At 44.3% G+C, this 24,009-nt stretch overlaps 1 protein-coding gene across 12 annotated transcripts in view; it reads right to left on the bottom strand.

The window, feature by feature from the left end:
* Positions 1 to 24,009, bottom strand: part of PAX3 (paired box 3) — a 65,246-nt gene that overhangs the window by 22,362 nt on the left and 18,875 nt on the right. For 8 of the 12 annotated variants that reach the window (XM_046898290.1, XM_046898294.1, XM_046898295.1 and 5 more), the window contains one exon: positions 1,914 to 2,119. In XM_046898290.1, the coding sequence (XP_046754246.1) occupies positions 1,914 to 2,119 (206 nt within the window). The remainder of the gene's footprint in view (positions 1 to 1,913; positions 2,120 to 24,009) is intronic. The other 4 variants (XM_046898291.1, XM_040705442.2, NM_001397760.1 and 1 more) reach the window with 1 other exon arrangement.

The raw sequence follows: 24,009 nt of genomic DNA on the forward strand, positions 1-24,009 counted from the left end.
ATGCCCATCATAGGTGGCTATTTTAAGGGGGCTGTAGAGAGGTGCTGAATGCTGATAAGGAAAATCCTGTATCCCTTAATCCACTGCTAAAACACTCTGCCAGCCCTTCAAGGGTACCAGACAGATGGAGTGTACTACAAAACTACACACAGGCTGGCTACTTCAACCCCGGCTCATCTCAAAGCCAGAAAGGTTTTGTTCTGGTGTTTCAATCATTGATTGACTGGAAACTTTCTTCCATGCTGGGTTAGGCAAAATATCCATATGTCAGAGGTACTGGGGAATTTGTGTGGCTATAGATCATAGGAGTGGTGTGAGACAAGATGCGTCTCAAGGGAACCAAGGAAGCCATAAGGAATGTAAAAAGTCACAGGGTTAAAGCCACATTAAGACAGCTGTTATGTTAATGAGAGTTCTGCTTTTCTTCTAGCTGTGGGTCATTGATTTAGAAAAACACGAACAAGGTCTTTTTCATTTTATCGTATCTTTGCACTGAAGCTCACATAAACCATCATATCCTACATCCAGTTTGTCTTGCTAAGGGGACGTATGTAGGAAGCTATTTTTATTATGCTTGTGCATGGATGATTTCCAGGGCTTGATTTGGTCTTACCTGGCCCAAGTTTAGATACAGAGCTGTTTTGCAAGCATTATACATAGTAAACATTTTAAGAAGAGAGTCATGCACCACTGAGTTTGCCCTCCAGACAAATTCATCCATACATCTGATTTTCTCTCACAGTCATAACAAACACTTGCAAGAAATTTGGTCTGAAGTCTTCCGCAAAAACATCTAGCAGGTAAAACTGACAAAGTCAGGATTCTTCAAGATAGATACTCAGTAAATGCAGGCAGCTACAATAGGCACGCTTGTCTTACAAGGTCGGAGGGATATTCTGAATCGCCTATTTCAGTTTGCTGAGTCTGAATGCCTCAGGCTGAGTTTCAAAGGGTCAAACCATAAAAACAGCTTCACCAAAGCTGCCAAATTCACCTGGATCCTTGGTCGGCACACAAGTTACTGCTCATTTTTCTTGTCAGCTAACCACATATTTGCTTACGAACACTTTGGATTGATTTGAACTGGACACTCTTTATCAAATCCTTCTTGGATGTCAATTAATGAAAGAGCATCAGAGGATTCTCCCTGCAGTACTAAACATCTCACAGGTCACGATTCTGTGTTGTGAATAGAGCAAGTCTTAATCGGAACCTGAACTCTTAGATCCAGTTTATTCCAGAAATATTTGGCTTCTAGTTGCCAATTTTGGACATCTGAAAATCCAGATTCATGCTTTTTTTTTTTTTATAACTTATATCAATCCCATTATTCACTCACTCCTTCAGCACTTGTTTTAGACAATCCAGATCTACGTGAAGCTGTGAAGACCTAACAGTTGTTTGAGGGTTTATTTTGTTTTGAATTAAGCAGACAGTGGGTATAGAAGAGTTGTTACAAGGTTTAAATCAAGTCAACTTCAAAAGTTAACCTAATAGTAAACTGTAGATACTGCACCAGTTACCATGCTTGCTTGCATGGCTCTATAAACACGTCCTTTTTCAAATGTTTTTTCTCTCCTCTGTTAATGCCTGAAAGACCCAAACAGCAACAGATGAAATCAGTTACATAACTATAAGCTGGCACAACAGCTGAACTGATTGTATGCAGAGTGCTGTCAAATGCATAAAATAAACAAACTGGGATAACAGACCTTCCTCTGTGAAGGCTGACTACGCTGTTGTTTTTAAAAGTTGGAAAATCACTGTCCACATACAGATGTAAAAACCCCTAAGGCTGTACATATTGTAGCTTCACGTTTTCCTTCTAACCTAGAGCAGGATCGTGTGAGAATACTAAAGGACTGTCGCATTAATAGGAACTTCCCTTTGTTAGGCAGCCTTTAAATTCATACCTGAACTCGAGCTTCCGTGAGTTTGGCTCTTTGTGCGAGTTCTTCCCGAGTATAAATGTCAGGGTAGTGTGTCCTCTCAAAAGCTCTTTCCAGCTCTTCCAGTTGCTCTGCTGTGAAGGTTGTCCTGCTGCGACGCTGCTTTCTTTTTAAGGGTAAGTCTGGTTCAGAATCGATATCAGAGCCTTCATCAGACTGGGCTGCTGATGCTCAAAATGAAAAATAAAAATAAAACATTAGCTTTAGTTGAAGAAAAAAAAAAAAAAGATGTATCGCTGATATCTTGTGTCGAAAAAGTGCTTTTATCTCCGTGACTCAGAACTGAATCAGCAAACTTCAAAACAGCAAATAAATGGGGAAACAAATCAGAGTTAAATGTTATGCCCTGCAAGTGTGCTCAAGCCAAAAGGATAGCAATTCAGTTATGAGTTTAGCACCTTTTCCTGACCAAAAAATATATAAGGACCTCTGGAAATCTTTTTGAGTGAATGAATTAATCAATTTCTTCATTTTAACTCCAATAATTTTCAAGCTTAAAAACCTGAAGCAGTTCTTTCATCTAATCAGACATCAGTGCAGCCTTCTTCCCTTATCTGCAGCACAGGTGCAAACATCTGTCACACTGTGTGCACTTTGCAACTTAAACATATAGATGCACGTGCATGAGACTTTCTCTACAGATCTATAATTAAATCCTTATTGCTGAGATGGTTATGGAAGTGATGACAAAGCTATGGGGAGCAGCAATGAAGAAATTAATTCTCCTGCATATTCAAATATTTCCTTATGTCTTATGTAGTATTCATCCTACACTCTGAGTGGTACTGGTGTATCTTGGCACACTTAAGCATTCCTGCTCATTTGCAGCTTACTTGCCTGCCTTAGGACCACCTAATAACATTAGGACAGTCCAGACAAGTGTTAACTCAAAAAAGAAAGCAAAAGTTGTACAGAGAAGTCCTGTAAAAATAGCTCAGAGCAGTATTTTTTTTTTTCTTGATTCTTCCTGTTACTGAAGTAAGGAGATACATGAAACAACCAAAACTGAAACATGCAGACGACTTCACTTTCTTTGCCTTACAGTTCTTCATTACTCCTCACAGGCTTGGGAGGCTTCCCAGCACAGGCAATGGCTGTAGGCAGACGCAGGTGTGTGCCAATGGCTCAGCCTCCAGCAAGCATTCCAGGATGTGACCACAGACCAGCCCAGATGTTGGACCAGAGGTCTCTCTCACTGTGCCCTGAGCTGGTACTTAAGGAGGGTCATCAAGAAACACATAGGAAGCAAGCCACTGATATCACAGGAGGCTGACAAGAGGCTCATAGAGGCAGTGGCATGCAAGGTTTCAAGCACTCACCCCACATTCAGCTGCCCCTACATCAAAGCCCTGTGGCACTGCCCTAACCTTGCTGACAGTGGAGTGAACACCATCCGCAGCCCAGTTGGGCTGAGCCCATAGCTACAGCTGTGATGAGGGCAGCAAAGCCTCTTCTAGTACCCGACCACATTCTCTTTCTCCAACAAACTCATGAACCACACACACACACAAAAAGACTTCCAAAGTCAGTCTTCACTTGCATATGCTGCTGTCCCAGGCAACAAGCATTCCTTCCTCCCCAAGCCTTCAAGGGAAACCACCTAAAGAGGGCAGACACTCCCCAGTGATGATGAAACTGCTTGTTCTGTGGAAATGCAAGCACTGCTTCTACTGCTTCAATGATTCCAAATAAATTATTGATAGAGACATTGATTTAGAATAATCTTCTTAACGTGATTTATTTGAAAGTAACTGAGAACACAAAGCCAGAACAGAAACCACTGTTCCTCAAGCTGCAGCTCAGACCCTTCACCTCTTTCAGTTATAGCTGTTTTCCATTTCCAATTTCACTCAAGCTGTTCAAATTAATAAATACACCTAATCTGTTTATTTAGTCTTACAGCATGGGAAAGAAAGAGTGCTTTTACAGACAACTCCACTGAAGAGTTTATTAATTTCTGCATAGAAAAAAAACAATAATTACTCTAGCCAAGAGGCTCTTCTGTGAAAGCTATCTTCACTGTCCAGACACCATAAGTATTTTGGACCCAACATACACCAGGCGTCAGCAGAAACCTCCACAGAGCTCAACACAAGCACATAGTGGGGACATCCAACTCTGAATCTTCTACTTGTGTGGAAGCTTTACTCCAAATAAAACTGAATTTAGCTGTTCTGGAGAATATCGTCCCTCCTGACAAAGGGGAATGAGCAAAACATCCTATCCCAAGTAGTTCAAGCTCATTCCTCCTAGAAGTCGCAAATCTAGGGCATCCCAGGATAAACAACAGATTGAGATAGTGACAAATCCCAAATCTTCAGTTGGAAACCCAACCCTAGTGAGTCAGTGACACCTGCCTTCCTGGTTCAGAAACAAAGAAAACACAGGACTTTTTAAAGAGATCGTTTCCCTGTGTTGCCTCAGATACCCATGACACCTACATGTGCCTGAGTGAGGCAAACTAACTTAAATGGTGCAATTCAGAGTGGATATTTATCACACTATGTCTGCCCTGAACACCCTCAACTAACTGGGTGGGGGTATCAGGAAGGCTATAATGATCTTTCTAAAAATATTTCAGAAAAATTTAGTGAAAACTTACAATGTTTCCCTGCACCCTCAGTTCACACAGGGGTGAGAACAAGAAGCTGACTTGATTTCAGTTTAGCTTTACTTTACAATAAGCATTATATGAAATGCACAAAGGTACTCCAGTCAAAAAAACTAACACTGAACAAAGCATCCAAGAGTCCAGATAATGTGTCTAACACAAATGCTAACATTTAGAGATAAAGTAATGAAACTCAAGTAGTGAGAAAATACATATCCAATTAAATGGTTTTCATACCCGTCTGATTTCATCAGTTTTACCTCTGCCAGGCTTGGCTACCAGGAGCAGCCTTACTGAAAGCTGACTTCCTTTGTCTTGGCTGATCTGCAATACTAAAAATCAGACAAATGTAATCTCAAAACAGTAACTATATGTCTCTGCAACAGACTACAATATTTTTATTTCCTGTGAAGTGTTTTTAAATAGCATTAGTTTTAAGGAAGTTTCTATCCTTATTTTTTTTATTAATAAAATACTATTATTAAGTCTTCGTACAGGTGAGAAGCCTACCAGAGCTTTGGCTAAGCACACAAATTGGACAAACCTCAGCCTTTGCAGTATTTATTTGCCATCAGCTCTATAGCCACAGCCTATGGCCCTCTTACTGAGTTAATAGAAGCACTAACTTCCACGGCATAACACCACTCAGCACAGGAAAAGGTGGTTGTTTTTAGCTATTTCCACCTCCACAGACCCACGCTTTGTGTATTGCTAACATTCACAGCTGTCCTAACGATCTGAGCGCTCCAACCCTGCAGGCTGTAAGCATGGCTCCCAGCCTCTCTCCTCCCTGCATGGAGCACCACCGGGGCGGCAGCCCAAAGCACCACCAGTAGCTGAGCCGTGACGTTTAATTAAGGAAGAAATTACAGCATTAAAGGGCAATCATTTGTCCCGCAGCCCCTCACGACCTGCCTGGTGGCCTGAGGAGAGGCTGCACCCTGGTTAGCGCAGTGGCAGGAGGAAGGCCCTGCTCAGCTTCACAGGTCACGTGGAACTCTGCAATTATCAGCTTTCCAAACACTGTAAATAGACGTGTCGGGGCAAAAACCAAATGACAAAATAATGCACAAGAGGTCATTCCCTGGATTGTTTCTCCTCTCAGCAAGACATTTCATTTGAATAATTAAATAACAAAAACATGACAACCATTTAAAAACCATACATGATAGATGCAGCACACTGCACTCCGCAGAGGCGGGCAGAGGGCCGCCGTCCCACAGCCTGCCATGGCACAGCTCCTCTGGCAGCCGCTTAATAAAACGTTTCACTGCCCTTTCTTCCAAGCCCCTAGACAGGTTGTCTGGGCTGGGTCTGGCCAGAACACGGCACGAGCTGTGCAGGCCGCAATCCCAGCACCACGGCTGTGGCCCCAGCACCTCCGTGTGTCGGCCACGCTGCCGGGTGCCGCCGGGCAGGAGGGGATGTGGGTGACCTCCAGCGTGTCGGCTCGGGTGCAGGCGAGGAGGAGCACGGCAGGGCCGCCACCCCCACACAGACCCGCGGCAAATGACAAATGACACTTTCTCTTTGTGATCTTTGGGATTTTTGTTGACTTATTTGGAGGCTTTTGTTGGGTCCTAAGAAATGGCCTGTGGCTGAGGCCCATTCTGCCGATTTCCACGCTCCATCTGTGGTATCCATCAGCAAGGCCCTCGCCCGCATTCAGGGCTCTGACACCTGCCTGGCAGGATGCAGGCGGCACAAAGGAGGCGGCCGGGCCGGCGGGCGGGGGGCCGGGCGGCCGGGGGAAGGGGACGTGCAGCAGGGGTTAATCCACGCTCCCCGGCCTGAAACCAGCACCTGGAGGCGGCCCCGCGAGACCTCTGCCCACGCCGGGGCCCAGTGCTGTTGCAGAGGAACTGAAAAGAGAGGAAGAAGAGGAAGCCATGGCAGGATCTGGGCTGCAAGGCTCACCCCGGCACTCCCTACAGAAAGCCCTGTGCTCACAGCCAGGCCAGATGTTCCCCGGGACCCCCACTTGCACTGGGGCAGGCCCTCAGCAGCAGGCATGGGAGCAGTCGACAGACCAGAGATACTCTGCGAGTCCTTTCTTTCCTCAAAATCAAATCCACAGGAAAATAAAATAGCAATGTTACTTCCTACCAGCATCTCCCTACCATCCTTCCCTCTCCTCCTGCTATGGACTGGCATTTGCATACAAAATATAATTAAAGCTCTAGAGTCAAGCAAGCATCTCACTGCCAGCCCTCCGCTTTCCTGCACTTTCTGGGAGAAATGCGAGGCCAGGTCCCTCTCCCCCTCCCCACCACAGCAAGGGGCCATCAGGAAGGGCATGGCCTGCCAGTTCTGTGCCTGTCAAACCTGGGCAAATGAGGCCTGACACTCAACAAATCCCCCAGTGCCGCAGCCCCCGTGCAGGCTGAGCAGTAGCCGTGAGCATGGCTGGCAGTGGGGACAGGTACTGGAGGCCTGTGGTTGCCACATGTGAGCTGTTTTGGACCCTCAACAGCCGGATGGCACCTTTAGCTGAGATCGAGCCCAAAGTTTAGAAAAGCACCCCAAAACTGAGGGCTGCGGTGCTCCCACCAAAGCACTTCTGGCAAGTTTAGCAGGATCCCAAGCTGCAATGTTATCCAGTTTACAGGGAGATTTGGCACCCCAAATTTCACCCTGCTAGAGCACAGCCAAGGACTTGTTAGCAGTCAGACTCCTCTGCCTTGATGGAAAAGTAAATTTTGAAAAACAAAGAACAAGAAACCACAAAGGACTCCAGTGGGGTTAAGATAAGATATACTAATGCTACTGCATGTTCCTGTTAAAAAAGTGAAAAATTAAGATCAAGAAGCACATGAAAAACAATTCTCAAACTTGCTAGAAAGCAACAGAAAACTTAGTACCACGAGAAATACAGATAGGTTGTAAAATTGCTTTTAACCCCTTTTACTGGCGTTTTGACTATGAAATATTTAAAAACAAGAAACAAAACGCAAAAGCAGCCCTGCGCTCTAGACATGAATATCGCTCATCTAACAAGGATTAAGTCACACTTCAATTCCCCCTTTGAAAACCACTGCTATTTGCAAAGGGCATACTTACAAAAACATCGTAAATGGCTTCTTTAAAAACTCCACAGGCACTTTTCAGAAGTCTTAACTGAGAGAATGAGAGAAATGGGAAGAAAATTTGTTGCTGTTTAACTAAACTGATTAATAATAGTAATTAATTGGTTAATGGAATTGGCAAACAGCAGTTGCATCTCCTGCGAGCTGCAAGCTGGAAATTCAACACAAAAAGGGAAAAACAGCTGCAGCAGTGATATAAGTGAGGTGCTGGAGAGGAGTGGATGGTATTTTTATTTTGGTTGGACTGATTCACATTGAGAAATGTGCTTTATACAGCAAAGTAAAAAGGAAAACATTAGCTGCAGTAAAAGGAAATGGCCAACAGTGACTTTTATTTACAATTACCAAGAGACAGGCTATTATTGACCATATGTGCCACAATCGCCCTCCTTATCATGGGGTTGGCCATCATGTCCATTGGGAGCTGTTAATGAACTGGGTAATTGAGCTGCTGACATGTGTTACCAAAACAAAACAATAGGAAGAAGAGACAAATGAACATTTTATTTGCCAATCAGAGTAGGTTCCGCTTTTCAGGGAGCTGTGCCTAAGTAAGTGACTGAATACATAAAACAGTGCATTGAAGGCAAGCAGATGCATGCACAATAATGGTTAACTGACAGCCTATGGCCCATCTGTGCTTAACATTTTGTTAAAGAAATTACTTGACTTGCTAAAGAGACAAATCATACAGCTGCCCCAAGTGCTGCATTATAAGAGATAAATCATTAGCTAAACTGTTTCATGCTTAAAATGACAATGCATATTAACAGTTATGCAGGAACATTTTGTCAGCACAGCTTGATGCAGTTATAACTTACAAAAAATGTGACAGCTCATAGCTATTCAACGATTTCAGCTTAGAAGAGAATAACAGCGCTGTGAAAATAATTCACTGCACAAACCATAGATAATTTACAGTCTCTTTTTAAAAATTTATTTTGCTTAGGAATGATGAAATAATATGGAAAGGGGAAAAAAAAAGGCCAGTATCTAACTGTTCTGCGCCATTAACCTGCTAGCATGTACTTCATTCAAAATCACAGAGCATCAAAAAGGAACACATTCCATTTTAAATATCAAAGACTGCATCGCCAGCACTAAGAATAAATGGCTAATTCTCAACAGTGCATGAAAGGATAAGGAATTTCTAGAGTGAAAGGAAGGGAAGAGGAAACGGCAAATACAACAGCTACAAAAATCTCTTCTTATTCCCCCACCTCTTCTAAAAAGAGATTTGTTTTGTTGATACAAGTAACGTTAAAGTACTTGGCAGCTTTGCACGTGGGCTGATCCCACTCTGAAGTTTCACCACTGTTTGTATGTGCTGGGAATTATTATTTTGTGCTGCAAACTAAATATAAAGGAACTGCAATTAGCACTCTGGCACTGCTGTGCAGACACAGTGCATATGTGTACGCCCACCACCTAACACTCACAGAAGCTGCTAAAGGAGGGCACAAAACTTGGCCCTCTCCTCCTGGCTTGTGTCAGGGAAGACAGATCCCTCAGTCAGACCTACATGGGCATCTGCACTACAAGAAACCAGAAGAAATGCCATTTGTAAAACCAGTGCAACCTGCAGGCCCACCCCTGTGACTTTAGACTCTGGTGCCCACAGTGGGGAAGGTTCAAGCTTCACAACTAAGGAAGTGTTCAGCTGCATCAGTGTTCCTCATGAAGGCCAGACCTCCTCACTGACTTAGCACAGTTTCTGTTCACCAGGCATAAAGGACTACTTTGGTGTTTCCTCTGGCAGAAGGACAGTCAGGTGCAGGTAGGGTTTGCCCTTGCTTAATCTCACATCAATCTTAGCAAATCCAGGGAAAGTTCACACAAAAGGCCATAATGATGCCTGCTCCGAGCATAACAAAGTGCCCGGAACAAACTCTGCTGTTCACACTGTCACTGGACTCTGAGTCACTCCAGACCATCCTTGAATATCCCCTATTGACAGAGAGGATGAACCTCTGGAAAGCATGGAGTCATCACAAACACATTCTGCTGACTTTTTCCAGGAGCTCACGAGTTCCTACAGCTGGGGGCTTTTCCAGGTCTTCCCACAGGGAGCATCCATGGTAACACTGAAAGCACGAGCCTCATATTTAAGCATTGCAACATCTTGTCTTCTTTCAAATATCACTATCAGTTTTCAGGGAAAAAATTTCCAGAGGGCTCATCACAAAAGAACACAACTGCCTCCTAAATGTACCAAAAAAAAAAAGGGTGAAAGAAACAGAATACTCAAATCCAAATGAGGCCACATCTCTCTTGCACAATTCACAGAACAAACTGAGAAAGGACTGGCAGCATGTCTTCAAGCCAGTAACAGCTGATGGAAGAGCTGACTGGTAATCAATTAAGGCTGAAAACAGTGAGTGTCCTGGGAGATGGAATTTGTCAGCTGAGAAGTGAAATAAAGCAAATGAAAGAGTTCCTAGGTAAATAATGAGACTGTACTACTGAGTTAAAGCACTGCAAATAATTGAGCTGTCAGCAATCTCTCACTGCATAGACAGTGTGTATTCTTAGAAGGAAAAAAAAAAAAATCTATACATTATATTTGGCCCAGTCCTTTGCAAAAACACCATACGACCAAAATCCCTTAAGTTACAGAAGGTTCTAACCAACTTTAGTATGACTTTTTGGAAGAAAATAATGAAAGAGTACAAATATTTGCAGCAAAAAAAAAGTATTGTGATTACTACATTCTCTGTACCTCTCAAATAGCTCTAGCACCTGTATTAGAACTGTCCTTAACTCAGAACAGCACTGACACAGCAAGTTGTAGGTAGTTTCAGTTCCATGTCAACACTACAGTCCCCTCAAGTGAGAAATGTGAGCAAATGAACCTCACAGCAGCTACCAGAGCTCGCAGGTACCACCTGGCCTTACTGTGCCATCATACGTACACTGAATGGACAAAGCAAGACATTTCCCAAGGCAGACATTGAGAAAACTGATATTTGGGAGATAAAAAGAAAACTTCTTTGCACATGCACAGCACCATAAAGAGATTAACACTTCAATTTGCTAATAGTGAAGCAAGGCATACAGCTTGCTATCTATTCAAAAGAAACACCGAGAGCTTAATTTCCAAAGCAAACCCACAATTCTTCTGTCCAGTCTACAGAGAAAGGGACCCATTCTCTACCACAGCCATAATTAATTGCCATACATTTGGCCTCATTTACTACTTGTTGACAGATGTTCTTGAAAACCTGCAAGAGCAACGGTTGCCGATGAAGGCTTAATAGTATCATAGAATCATAGAATCACAAGGTTGGAAAGGACCTACAAGATCACCTAGCACAACCGTCCACCCATCACCATTGCTACCACAAGTCACTAAACCATATCCCGTAGCTCCTCATCCAGACACCTCTTGAACACTGCCATGGACAGCAACTCCACCACCTCCCTGGGCAGCCATTCCACTGCCTGAGCACTCTCTGAAGGAAAAAGTTATTTCTTATGTCTAACCTAAACCTCCTCTGGTACAACTTGTGGCCATTTCCTCAGGTCCTGTTTGTTGCCTGGGAGAAGAGGCCAAACCCCTCCTCATCACAACCTCCCCTCAGGAAGTTGTAGAGCGCAATGAGGTCTCCTCTGAGCCTCCTCTTCTCCAGAGCAAACAATCCCAGCTCCCTCAGCCACTCCTCATAAGTAGAGATGTCAAGAATTATTTGGCTGAACGTATTCACACTTACATCATCTGCTTTGAAACCCCTACAGATATTAATAATAAATTGATCGTTGTCTCTCCAAATTGTTAGCAGCCCCAAAAACTGAAAAGGTAACTTCTGCACCAAATTCTGCAAGATATACACATTGGCTTTTTATTAATTGTTTCCCCACAGACATGAGCAGAAGCAGCAGGATCCCTGCAGGCTGTGCCTGGACACTAAAACTATGATTCTTTTTTTTTTTCTCCCGCCACCTATATTGCTTATTTTAAAGAAATATTTGTTCAGAAATCACAATGAGAAAGTTTTCATTGATAACAAGCCAAGGGGCTGATATTAACAGAGATTTAAAACAGTGAGAATGCGTGCCTGGAGGTAAGCAAGCAATCCACAGTGTGCACAGAGCACCGCTTGCTTGCGTTATCAAGCCAACATGAATTGTCCAACTGTTGCTGTCACTATATCATTATAGAAGGCTCCACCATGGCACTTTGTTTAAAAAGAAGTATGATTTTAAGCACTTCCCAAGGAAAACAGGCTAATTAACTTTTCCCGGAAAGGTGCAAATTAAGTAAATCTGGGCAAACAAAATAATGCAGAAGGCAGCTCCCATTTTTGGGATGAACTTTCCCTGTATTTTTAGACATAACTCCCAAGGTGCTCCCCAAACATCTACTGCCCCCCAGCTGCTGCTGCTGCACCCCCTGGCAGCCACACAGCTGCTGGTAAAGTCTGCCAGGAGGGATTTCTAAGTTTGTAGGGCTTTTGTTTGTTTGTTTGTTTTTCCTATCAATAATTAAAATTGCAGAGTTTGAGTTGCTGTAACAACATTGCCCATTTTCCAGCTTTTTTCTAACTCAGTACCAAAAAGTTCCAGAGATTTTCCTCCAAATTTGTAGGTAAGATTTTAAATAAATTAAAAATTATGAGAAGTCTGATAAAAGTGATAAAATTTTAGGCTGCGGCTTAGCTATTGGCTCCACTTCTAAGTCGTACGGATTCAAAGCTGCTTTGGGCCAGTCAGCTAATCTGTTCTGTATTTATCAACACTACGATGCAGTACCGATGCAGTACTACAGTTGTGCTACCTGTCCAGGCTGTGGAACAGCCCCTGCACCCACCTGCAGTCACAGCTGCCCATTCCCAACACCCAGCATGTACAACCCGGGCAGCCAGATTCCCAGCTTTCTCTAACTTCTCCTCCTGATGGCATTCCATGAGCTCCCGTTCTCACACCATCTGACCCTTCAGTCCTCCAGAGAAATAATCAGCACCTATGCACTACACACCTTTATCCTTGACATACAGACAAATGTACTGGTGGAACAGCTTGCATACAAAGTGCATGAGCACACAGCAGTGCATAATCCACATAATAATACGGACAAACACAACATACACATGTTAAGACCGATGGTAGCAATCATCTAGCACAAAAACAAGGAGAGAAACAAAAAGAGCAGTTCCAATTTCCCAAAGGCAGCAGATGTGTGCTGCAGGATCACTCACAACTCAAGCACACAGACCCAGCCCTCAGTCACTCACAGGTGCCAGGGATTTCCATGCACAGAAGTCACAAGGTACATTGCTTTAATCTAGTTCTTTTTTTCCAGCTGGGAACTCAGTGAAATGGCCTCTGCTTTTTTCTGGATCAGGAAGATGAATTCACTGCTAGGTGATCTCTCAAGTGCTGAAAAAGTAATGGCTTAATTACGGCTGATGGTTCTAACCTCCAGAAGGAGGCCAAATCCTCTATCACAACAGTAAAAATGGCCCCACACAGATTTCCTACATTTAAAACTAGAAAAAAAAGTTGCCAAGATGCAAACACATGCATTCAGAAAAGTCATTATAATGCCCAGTTTCCTAGCTACAATCTTTGATCTCTGTGAAACTATCTGAAATTGCTAAGCTGTAGGATTAATTGATAGCATCTATCCAAAGGTTCTATCAATTTCCCACAGGTCCTCAGCATTACAAGGGGAGGGGAAGAGATGAAAAAAGATCTGAGAAAAGCTGTGTGTTGACTATCTAGCTGTAAAAATTCTGGCTCTTTCTTCATCTTGCCTTCCTGTGTTACGGCACCACGAACTCAATCCCTGCTTGTTCCACTTGCATGTGCTGCAAGCACCACCACTCACAAAGGGTTAGATACGTGACACTGAGCACCCAGTAACACCAACAGGGGAATCTGAATAGCTCCCTGGTGAATATGTGAGAAGAGAGTTTTCCCAAAAGGACACACAACTGTTCATCAAATGGGAGGCTGGGTCTGGTTGTGTGAGAGCCACATCCAGCCTTGCTGACGTCGCCTGGTCTTAAGATGGGTGTGGGTAGACCTCCCGAGCTGGTGAGCAGGGCTCCTGCTTAGCAGAGCAATGTAAACAAGTGGCCAGGCAACAGATGGCCTGGAAACACTTCTGAGGTTTTCTCTGACAAGTACCTTCGTCACATCCGTTAGATTTTCCAAATCCTGGTCTAAGGGCAGATACCAAATAATACCCTTCCAACAACCTCGGACGCAGGCTGCACTCTGGCTGACATTCATTTGATTCTAACACATATCATCCCTCATGAAGAGAGAAGCCATCATGTGCAGTGGGTAACTTCACAGTGAATGCTCAGGCTGCGATCTTCAGAGAAGAACCTGCAGCTGCCCTTACAATCAGTGTCTGTCATGTCACCCTGCTTTGCAAAATTCAAATATTAAATTAGCTTTGTGATTTGACTGCCTGGGAAAAAAAGCTTGCAAAAGTGGCTTAACAGTACAAAATCTCATAGTAGCTCCATGGTTCATCTTTGCTTTGCTTTTTTAATCCCACACTGCTCAGAATTCCTCCTATGTTGTTCTGTATAGGACATAAATCCCATGAGTACCACTGTGGTTTCTAATCAGTATCTAAAACAAGAACATTGATTACAACCACAGCCTGCACGAGGGAGAGCCTAGAGCGTCTTCTGCGATAATACACAATGAGTGGGGCACCACGGCCTGTCTCCAAGCAGTCACACATTTAGCTGGAAGACTCGAATTTTCGTTACAACCTGGGACCATCGAGGTTCAGCAGAAGGTCTGTGATCTTTCTAAGCAAGCCTGGGCTTTGTTTTGAATTTTAAAAATGGGCCTATTTATGGTTTTGCATCAAAGTCATGTGAAATGTGTGGCTTTGTATGGCTTCAATTAGAGCCGAGCCCGAGGCACTAAAAGTTCAGATTCTGATCTGGATCCAGACCCACCCAACGCTGAGGGACATTTGGACAAAGGCACTTGGTTCTTGTCCACCTCCAATTCCAGCATGAAAACCAGGTGGGACCCACTGCCAGCAGACCCCTGCTCCTCCTCAGGCTTTTGCAGCTTTTCCAGCCTGACCTGGTGGCAGCAGCAGGAGAGTCCCTACTACTTCTGTTGGGATCTGAAACCGCTAAGCCACTGAGTTCCTGCAAACCAAAATCATGGCATCTTCCCAACTCTTACAATTAAGCTCGAAGCTATGAGGAAAAAAGAAATCCTGAATTAACAGCCATATTGACAGCTTTATAGAACCCCGAGGGCTCTGCCTACATCCAAAGAAGACAGTGGGGCTTTTTTAAATTAAAGTGAATTAGCAATCAAGTTCCTAAGAAGGATTCATTTAATAAGCTAAAGAGCAGAATTCAAAACAATTTCAAAAGTAATCCTTTGGCCATAATATAAATTATTCTCTGTACAGTGGAAAAATTGTCATTCTGTTGCTTGTCTTAATTGGCAGTTGTTTTCCTCTTTTAAAGTAATTGTTTATGACAATAGTGGGCATCATCTTGCAGTAAACTAATGTTGCCATTGGCTTGATTAGGAGCAAGATAAGGTCCTGATTATTGTCTTATAAATCCCCAGAACTTATTTTCTTATTTTTTACAAGAGGTATGGAGATAGAACCAGAAGCCCGTTCGATACTGCTGAGCACCTGAAGGACCCAAGTTCCCCATCCTCCTCCTCCTCAGCCTCTGAGCCCACCAACACGCTGAAGGAGCTGTCACACCAAGCTGGCTGCTCGAGCTCCGTGCACACTGAAGGCATGGTTTCATGAGCCCGTCCCATGGAGCGGGTGAGCTCCTGGCCAGCACTGCCCAGCACACAGCTCCCATGCAAGCTATTCTGCAGGGCTTAAACTCATAGTTCAGCAGCATGGATACACACACACAAGCAAAGTCAAAGTCAATCCTGCAAGCTCTTTAGAATGTTTATATCGAACTCAATGCTGCTACCATTAAAACTGAAGACTTGCAGACTCCTAAAATGCCATTCCCTTTAATATGATTTCCTATGGTAACACGCAATTCATTGGAAGGCCTTTGCACCTATTTAGGAACAGACAGACTTTCAAATTAACTTCAGTGGAGCCATGACAGATTATACCAGCAAGGTTCGGCTGCTCTGTCGTTTGGGCATGTTTCTAATTCACGTCATTTCATGCTTTCAGACCATGGTTGCAGCTCGGTGAGGACAGGAATATTTCCCCTTCTCCTCATTTCACTTTCTCATTCCAGGCTTTCTACCCCCTTTCCTCCCCACCCTGTTCTGTGCTAGTGGAAAAATAAAATCTTGTTAAAGCCCTTCCCAAAAAAATGGAAAGAGAAGGGAGCGTCTGTCTGCAGGGGGACCGGCATGTGGTCACAGCACTCACTCAGGATGCCTTGGAGCGACTGCCTGAGAGCAGAGCTGAGCTTACGCCCACCCTGCAGCATCTTCTCCATTCCCACTCTTGGAAAGGTTCAGCGAGTGCTTAGAAACAAACAGAACAAAAACTCAACACTCCAAAAACCAACAACCCCCCACTCTTCTCCCGAAACCTCTGATTTTGAGCCTGGCATGGGCACGTGTCCCCTCCCAGCTTCCAACTGGGAATCCCAGCTGAAGAGAGGAAACTTCTAGCAAACATCATGTGCTCCCAAGAAAAGTCTGCTTTGTCCAGCTGCCAAGGCCAGGCAGGAAATGTATTTCATCTAAAAGAAAATTAAAGCTTGTCTGCTACAGCTCAAGCTTCTTTCTTGAGACTTTCCTCCTATACATTAATGACATGAACTTCAGAAAGCAAGAAGCACCAAAGATTTCATTAATGGACAGGAACCACCCTGCTCCAAAGAGCAGCAGGCACGTTGCCGTTCCACGAGCACATCAGGGCTCTCCATTATACTGATTGACATCTCCGGAGCTCAGGACTTTCCAGTGCACAACGTTATATACAGTAACAAATCAAGAATATAATACTCACACTATAGAAGGAAAACCTAAAGGGAATCACTTCTGTTGCTTGTTGTCACACTGGTTCTCAGAAACTCCCAATTATCACTGCACATTGTATTTTAATCACTATTCACCGCCAGCATAATGAGCTTTAGCAAACAGTCACAGTTATTATCCGTATAGCTGGGCTTTGCTCTTCCCCCTCAAAGCATAACCAAGTTGCGACCTTCAAACCAACCTCTTCAACAAGTCAAGCAAAGTCCCTCCTCACAGCAGCAGGACAACAGCATTTAAAAGAACCCTAGTCCACATTTTTCCCCCCACTTGGTTCAATGGGAGAGCATCTTAGCGTGGAACTAAAACGAGTCAACACCACCAAGCACAAAGGATCGCCAGGATTTTCTGCAGCATGGGCTTGTCAAAGCAAGCAGGCAGTCTTTGTGTGCGCCGGCACAGCGGGAGCATTCCTGCAGGGTTGTGCTGCGTCCCAGCCGCCGTGCCCGGGGCGCTGGGGTTCCCACAGCCCAGGCGGTGGGAAGAGGAGAAAGCGGTGATGCTGTAAATGGGACAAACTGGTCAGCACGCTGCTTCGGAGAGGCACGGCATCCAGGAGGAACCGCGTGGGGGGATTTACAATGCCCTGCATCAAAGGGGATGGCGTGGGCTATACCAGTTCTTTCATAAGAAAGACACATCTGTCCCCGATATCACCAGCTCTGGCTTAGGACAGAGTGCAAAGACATTGCAGAATATCCTCTATGTCCGTGCAAAGGATGCTCTAGCTTTTTATTTTAAAAGTTAAAAACAAAAATAATTTTTAATCAATCCCCATTTTCCTTTTCTCCATTAAGAATGCCTCGGTTTAAGTCTCAGTCTTGCAAAGCGTTCCAAGAAATCATCCAGTTTCCCTGGCTCGATCCTCATATTTCTGTTTGCCCTCCACACCTTGCAGTAAGGCAGCTCTAAGGACACGGCCCGCAGCCGGCGCTGAATGGGTGACCCTCCAGAACACACTGACCCAAAGATAAACTTTGACCTGATGTTTGCTAATAACACTTCTTCTTAAGATGCCTTGTTTCTTTTATGAACTACTGCTTGACTCTAGGATCTAGGAGCTGACATGCATTAATATACATCTCTGAGTGCCCTTTGACTTGGCCATCAAGACCCTTTGACCTCAGACTTGATTCCTAAACCCCGTCAATTGTTTGCAAGTGGAAAAAACTTATTTTCTAGTAATAATTAATTTTGGTCATGTTTTATTTAGCATTTCTCTTGTCCTTTTAACTTGTCCTCGTTTGAGTTTGGGTATAACGGATGCTTATTTCATTTAGTTGCTTTCCAGTCTACAGAAAATACCTTGGAGTTTAGTTCTTTGTTTTCAAGCTTTGTAAGCCTCCAATGGTACCCCAGTGCCTCGACACTGCAAAAAAATTGCCCCAAGAACAATAATACATCCTGAAAAGCTTCCTTTTGTGCACTGCTTTTCAGACTGATCTGCGACTACAACCTCACAACTTTTTTCAGATAACTTCACAGCGCTGGGAGCCCCGAAAGCCGCTGGCAACACAGCCACACAGCAGCAGGATCAGCCCGTCCGCTCAGCAGTCGGTGCTGTTTCCAGCCAACGCTTGAAATTTTTACACTTACCTCTTGAAAAAGAAATGTGATTTGTTTACACAAAGTGTATATTTATTTTTGTACTTACATATACACACACACACAAATTTGTACCTTCTGTCCCTGTGCTTTTAGCAGATATCCACACACATCGTGTACACAGAGAGGGGCAGAGCCCACTGCCAGCCCAGCCCCACTGCCACTTCCCAGTGCATTCCAGGATGGAAATTTCTAATTCTTGGAATCGTGTTACATTATGGCAGGAACTGCTGCACTTCTGCCTGGTTTACATCAGGACTGAGGGATCGCACAAAGAGCGAACGCGTTCCAGCGCTTAGATGATGTATCAAGTGTACATCGCACACATCGCATTACAGCAATCAGTGGCTGGTAAGGAACACCAGCAAATGAGAGGCCTCCAGTCTTGGAAGGAGCACTGGGATACAGCAAATAAGGGGTTTTAGCAAAATGAAGCAGCTAGCCTTTATTTTTGTTTATAAAATGCAGCATAGCCTCAGCAATTACAATGTTATATTCTTAGAGCTGCTCTGTTTTTTTGCTAGGCAACAGTATTTCCCAAAAGTGCCAACAAAGTGCAGTTAAAATATAAGGTTTGCTTTAAAAATTTCTATGCACGTAACCAGCCAATAGATCTTCAGTGAAGACAAGCTAAGGGCAGGGTATATTAGGCAACTGCACACAGGGAAAGGAAGGAGCCTGTGTGGGAGGGAACACTTGGGTTCTACTTCTTGATGCAGGGGGCATAGGAGACCCCAGCTTGAGGCAGGGGTGGTGGAAAGCCAACCGAGAAATGCCATGCTTCCCAGCATCCAGTAATGTCTCTGGGCAGGTCCTGGGGGGCAAGCAGGGCCAGCTCTTCCACCAGCACTTTCTAATAGTGGTTTTTTGGACTAATCTCTCCAGACTTAAGAGAAAAATTGAGAAAACCTGCCTCAAGATGCCCACCCCACAGATCCCTCAGGAAACTGTCTGGTTTTGGGTCAAACACACAACTCTGAGCAAGGAAGCAACCTTCTCACCAAGTTCAGGCATGTGCCCACGGCTGGGTGACCTGCCCTGGAGCTCAGTGGGACCTGACACAGGCTGCCATCTACATGTAGCTTCCAAAAAATGGCCTTTAGGCTTTGAATAATGAGATAATTCCCTTACAGCCCAGCTCAAATGACTCCATCCAGCCTTCTTTTATTTGCCCCACTCACAACATGAATGGTGTTGCTTCCTTTCTCAGTCCTCCACTACAAATTTTAAATCGGAGCCTACTGAACTGGTATGCTACCAAAAAACACAATGAACAGCCCCTCTGTACATACACCAACATTTCCTGCAAACAGAGATTTAGGACAGAGCACTTCCCACTTGCAGCAGCAGCAAGTGGCTTAAATAGTATTTGGAAACAGCTTAAAATCAAAGGCATAAGATACTGAGGGCAGAACAGCCAGCAAACGACACCAACCAGGGCAACCACAGCCATGCGTCCTGTGCTGTGTGCCAAGCACTGCTTGGCATATGAGACAAGGCAGCTTGCAGCAGCTAAGGTTTTATGCTCTTTCAAGAAACCTCCTCTATTTTCAGCTGATTTACTGATACTTCATCAGCCATTATATAGTTAAAAGGATCCTCAAAAAGCCTTATCTTCAACAGGCTTTAATAATATTAACTTCCTCCTCTAAGGGGTCGCATCCAAACTCTTTCAAAACCAACCAAAAATCAATGGGTTTAGCTTCAATGGGACCCTATATAAAACCGTACAGACACCAGGAGGGACCCATGCAAAATAAGAGTTCACTGGTTCTGCACAGTTATTCCAGCTGGAATTCTTAGACAGTGAAGTGTTCATATAGAGCCTTTTTTTTTTTTTTTCTATTAATATATAGCTTTGAAACTATGCTATGGCTTATCTATATAGGAATTCCTCTTCTTTTCTCCTCCTTTAATAAAAATAAAGTGGCCACCATAAAAGAAAAGTTGACATTTCTGCTTGTACGATGGGACAGCCCTTCATACAAGCACAACCACACTGAATACTCTTTTAGATTATTTGTTAGACTGGAGTTCAAAGGAGGGTGCAACGTAGCCAGGAAAGAAAGAGAAAAGAAGGAAAAAAAGAAGTCCCTCTGGTTAGAATTTAGCATGCAGGATCTTAACAAAAGTGATTTTTAATTCACTGTGCCAATGCTTTTGTTTTCTCAACAACAGCGACAAAATACGATTTCTTCTTTCTCTTCCATAGTAAACCATTTCCAGCTGTTGATGAAGTTTTTTTTAACAGGATTTCAATCATATTGTATGTTGTCCATTTCATGTGTCCAGAGCTTTTTTGCAACCAATTCTTTACCGTGTTCTGCCCAATGAAACCAAGAGCACCACCTAACCTTGTGAGACAGCTTAGGGCTTATTAATGTGAGTGGGACTGCATAGAACAGGACTGTGCCAGAGATGGAAGTTTACATGCAGAAGCAACGGCAGCAGCACGGCCAAACACCAACACAGTCTTCCAGCAGGTTTTCCCTGTACAGCTCAACAGCCCTTCCCAACTAAAATCCATTAAGCATGACAAAAGATACAAGTAGGTAAGTCATGCTGTAAAATGCGTTTCAAGGTGGCTCTCAGCACACGCTTCTTCCCATGTTTCTGTTATTACACAATTCCCTGCATCAGCTGGATGGAGACCGGAGCGGTGTCAGTTCCTTGTTTTGCTAATGACAACAATTCAGTGCAACTGTGAAGATAAACTCAGGAATCTCTTCTCATGCCAGGACCTTAAAATATGTCTGTTTATGGGCACAGTCATTTGTGCAAATAAAACTGTGTACTCGTTTTGTATTTATAAATCCAGGCCAGTGGAAAATTAAGCCCGGTGGGGATAATTTAACCAACAATACAAAGAAAATTGTAAGGAAAATCTGAAACTTTGTCCTTAATTTACCCTGTTAGGGCAAAACAAGGCAGGAATCTCATACCATGTGTGCCACAGCGCTTAGGTACAAGAGCATATGTTAAGTAGACAGAGCTGCAGCCTCAGCTCTTAATCTCATTGTTTATTGTGGTTTAAAGTCTGACCCTTAACATTATATGTGGTTTAAAACTGCATTCGGGGGGAAAGAGAAAAAGGCTCTCCTAGGCTCGTAAATGTGTTTGTCTTTAAGGTTTGTTCCAGAGGAAACCATGCATGCCTTCGCTCGCTGCATATGCAAACCCTTACAAGATTCTGAAACATGCTAATGCGCGCATTCTGCACCCCAGGTTAATCGCGAAGGGTTTTTTGTTGGTTTTTGAGGAGCAGCTTGCCTCCAATCCACCAACCCACCACTCTTTATGTATATACGCTGAATAATTATGAAGCAGTGAGTATTTATCACCTTTTCTGAGCAGTAAGCAGAAAGAAATACAATACCATTACTTCCAGCTACTGGCTTTCCCAAGATAATTAGATAACACAGTGGACTGAAGCCTTGGTTAGCCCAATGCTGTTCAAGTTAAGTGATTGACATGCCTCTGTCTGGCTGCTCTATTAACTGTTTCATTTTGTTGCTATTTGCAGTTTGCTTGGCTAATACTTCGAACAAATACAGACTGTTTCTTTAGCCCCTTTTTTCTCTTTGACCTTCTCCTGCCCATTTTCTTTGAGTCACTTCAAACTGCCTTGAAAGGGCCTGTTGAATGCGCACAGTCCATCAGAGTCCCAGGTTCATCCCATTCCTTGCCCTGAATGCTTTACTTCAAAGATGGGCCGCATTCTTTAATTGCCCTTTGAATTAATATCAAAGGGTCACAATGCGAGTGCCAAAAGAGAAAGAGGCTTTAATGAAGCAAAGAGCTGCCATTCATTTGCAGATAAGCACGTTTTTATGCCTGACTGGTCACCGCGGCTAAATGCCTGCTGAAGGAGGCAGGGCAGGCGCAGACTTTCACCGAGCGGCGATTAGTTCAAACAAACACGGGTAAACAAATACCAACACCGACACCCCAAATAAGTTCGTAGGGCAGAACGCGCTAACGCGGGCAGCTCCCGCAGTGCGGCGGGCACCGACCCCGCGGAGCCGCGGCCCCTTCCTCCCCTCCTTCCGTCTCACCAAGGAGAAATAGATCTTTTCGCTCCAGCTTGCCCTCCTCATCCCAGCCCAAACACACAAACTGTTGCAATGGTGTCGTTTCCGGATAAACATCCCTCTATCTGCCTTCGTGAGAAGGAGCCGGCGAACGGCAAGCTGACCTCGCCCCGTTCGATCCTGTTCGTTTCCTGCGGCCGGGCACACTCGGCGTTAGCATTGCAGCAACCGTGGAATAATAAACTCTGTACCTACGCTATTTATTGACACGCACTTTGCTGTGCATTCAGTGCAGCGTTCAGATGCGGTGCTCAGCGTTATTCACTGCCCAAAGGTCCGAGATACTTTGTTTTAGAACTCCAGCCCTGGGGATTCCGTTTGCTTGACTGCCTGGTTTTGCCCATTTGAAGCCTATGGAGCTGCACTAAGAAAACTTACTCAGCTTCTTAATCCTACCTATGGAGTCTTCTATTTTCTCTTTAAAATGCCCAGATATAAAATTAAAATGAGCAGCTTTGGCATACATTGTAATGCAATTACAGCCACAATGCCAGTATACAGAAACAAGAAGTTCACAGGTGTCCTCTTTATAAATTCTGACTTATTATTTATAGACTCAGGCTTCTCTTTGCACAGAAATAATAACTTACTTAACAAATACAAGGTCGTTTTATTGCAGCAGAGTTATCCCCCCATGAAAGAGGATTAGCCATACTCAGTGCAGTGTAAGAGTGCCATGAGTGCATTCACGGCAGGAATCCGGCCGGCATCTCCCCTAAGTAAGGAGGCTGCAGGCACCCAGAGAAGCTCATACTGCATTTCAGCCCCCATCCTTCAGAGAAGGGTCTCTCATTAATACTGCACTCGTTGATACTCTCATTAATACTCCTGAACTTCCCCTGTGTGCACCCTGCTGGGAGGATTCACCCTACCCACACCGTGCATGGTTCCCACTGCCGACCCGCATGGCTCAGTCCTGGGCTTTGGTACTCATCAGGACGTGAAGAACTTTGACCCTGCACATCCAGCTGGAACCTCTGTCCTTCACACAGTCGGACATGGCTGTCCGTTAGGCTATGTGCCACAGTTACTGGCAGAGAAAGACATGCTGCCCTGCTGGAATTCCTCTCCTACAGATCCCAGCACATCCTGCTGCTCTGCAGCCCAACCCTGCTGAACCACATCAAGTGAAACTGCAGTACGCAGTGCTCAGAGACAGGAGTGGAGGTGCCATACCTGTAGGGAGCAATGCATCGTCCATGTGCACACATACCATGTGCACAAGCAGGGCTGTGGGATCAGTGCAGTGTCAGGGCTGGGCAAAGGCTCGGGTACAGCCCTGCTCACATCAGGACAAAACTGGTGCAAGCCACACGCCTCCCCACACAGCCACCACAATCATCACATTATTTCAACAATCACCAAAACCATGAACTATCCTCTCTTGCCCAGAAGTACAATGGTGTGCACAGTTGGATAGAAGTCCTTTGATACTAACTGCTAGTATTAATTAGCACCGTTTAGAAATGCAGTAAAGTGTCACAATTTTAACCCCTGACTGTAATGTATTATGCAAGTGACAAATGCAAAGAGGGATCAGGATTTGGAGCACACAGCCCAAAGATGGTCAGGCTTCGTATTTGGAATGTGCTGAGAACCAACCCAACAAAATAAACTAATTAGTTCAGAGGATTTCTGCCTTCTACCTTTAGGTAACGCTGCTTTACTCCTATACATTCAAAAAAGAAAAAGCCCACCACCAC

This window comes from Gallus gallus, chromosome 9 (genome assembly GCF_016699485.2).
Source record: "Gallus gallus isolate bGalGal1 chromosome 9, bGalGal1.mat.broiler.GRCg7b, whole genome shotgun sequence".
NCBI classification, from domain to species: Eukaryota; Metazoa; Chordata; class Aves; order Galliformes; family Phasianidae; genus Gallus; species Gallus gallus.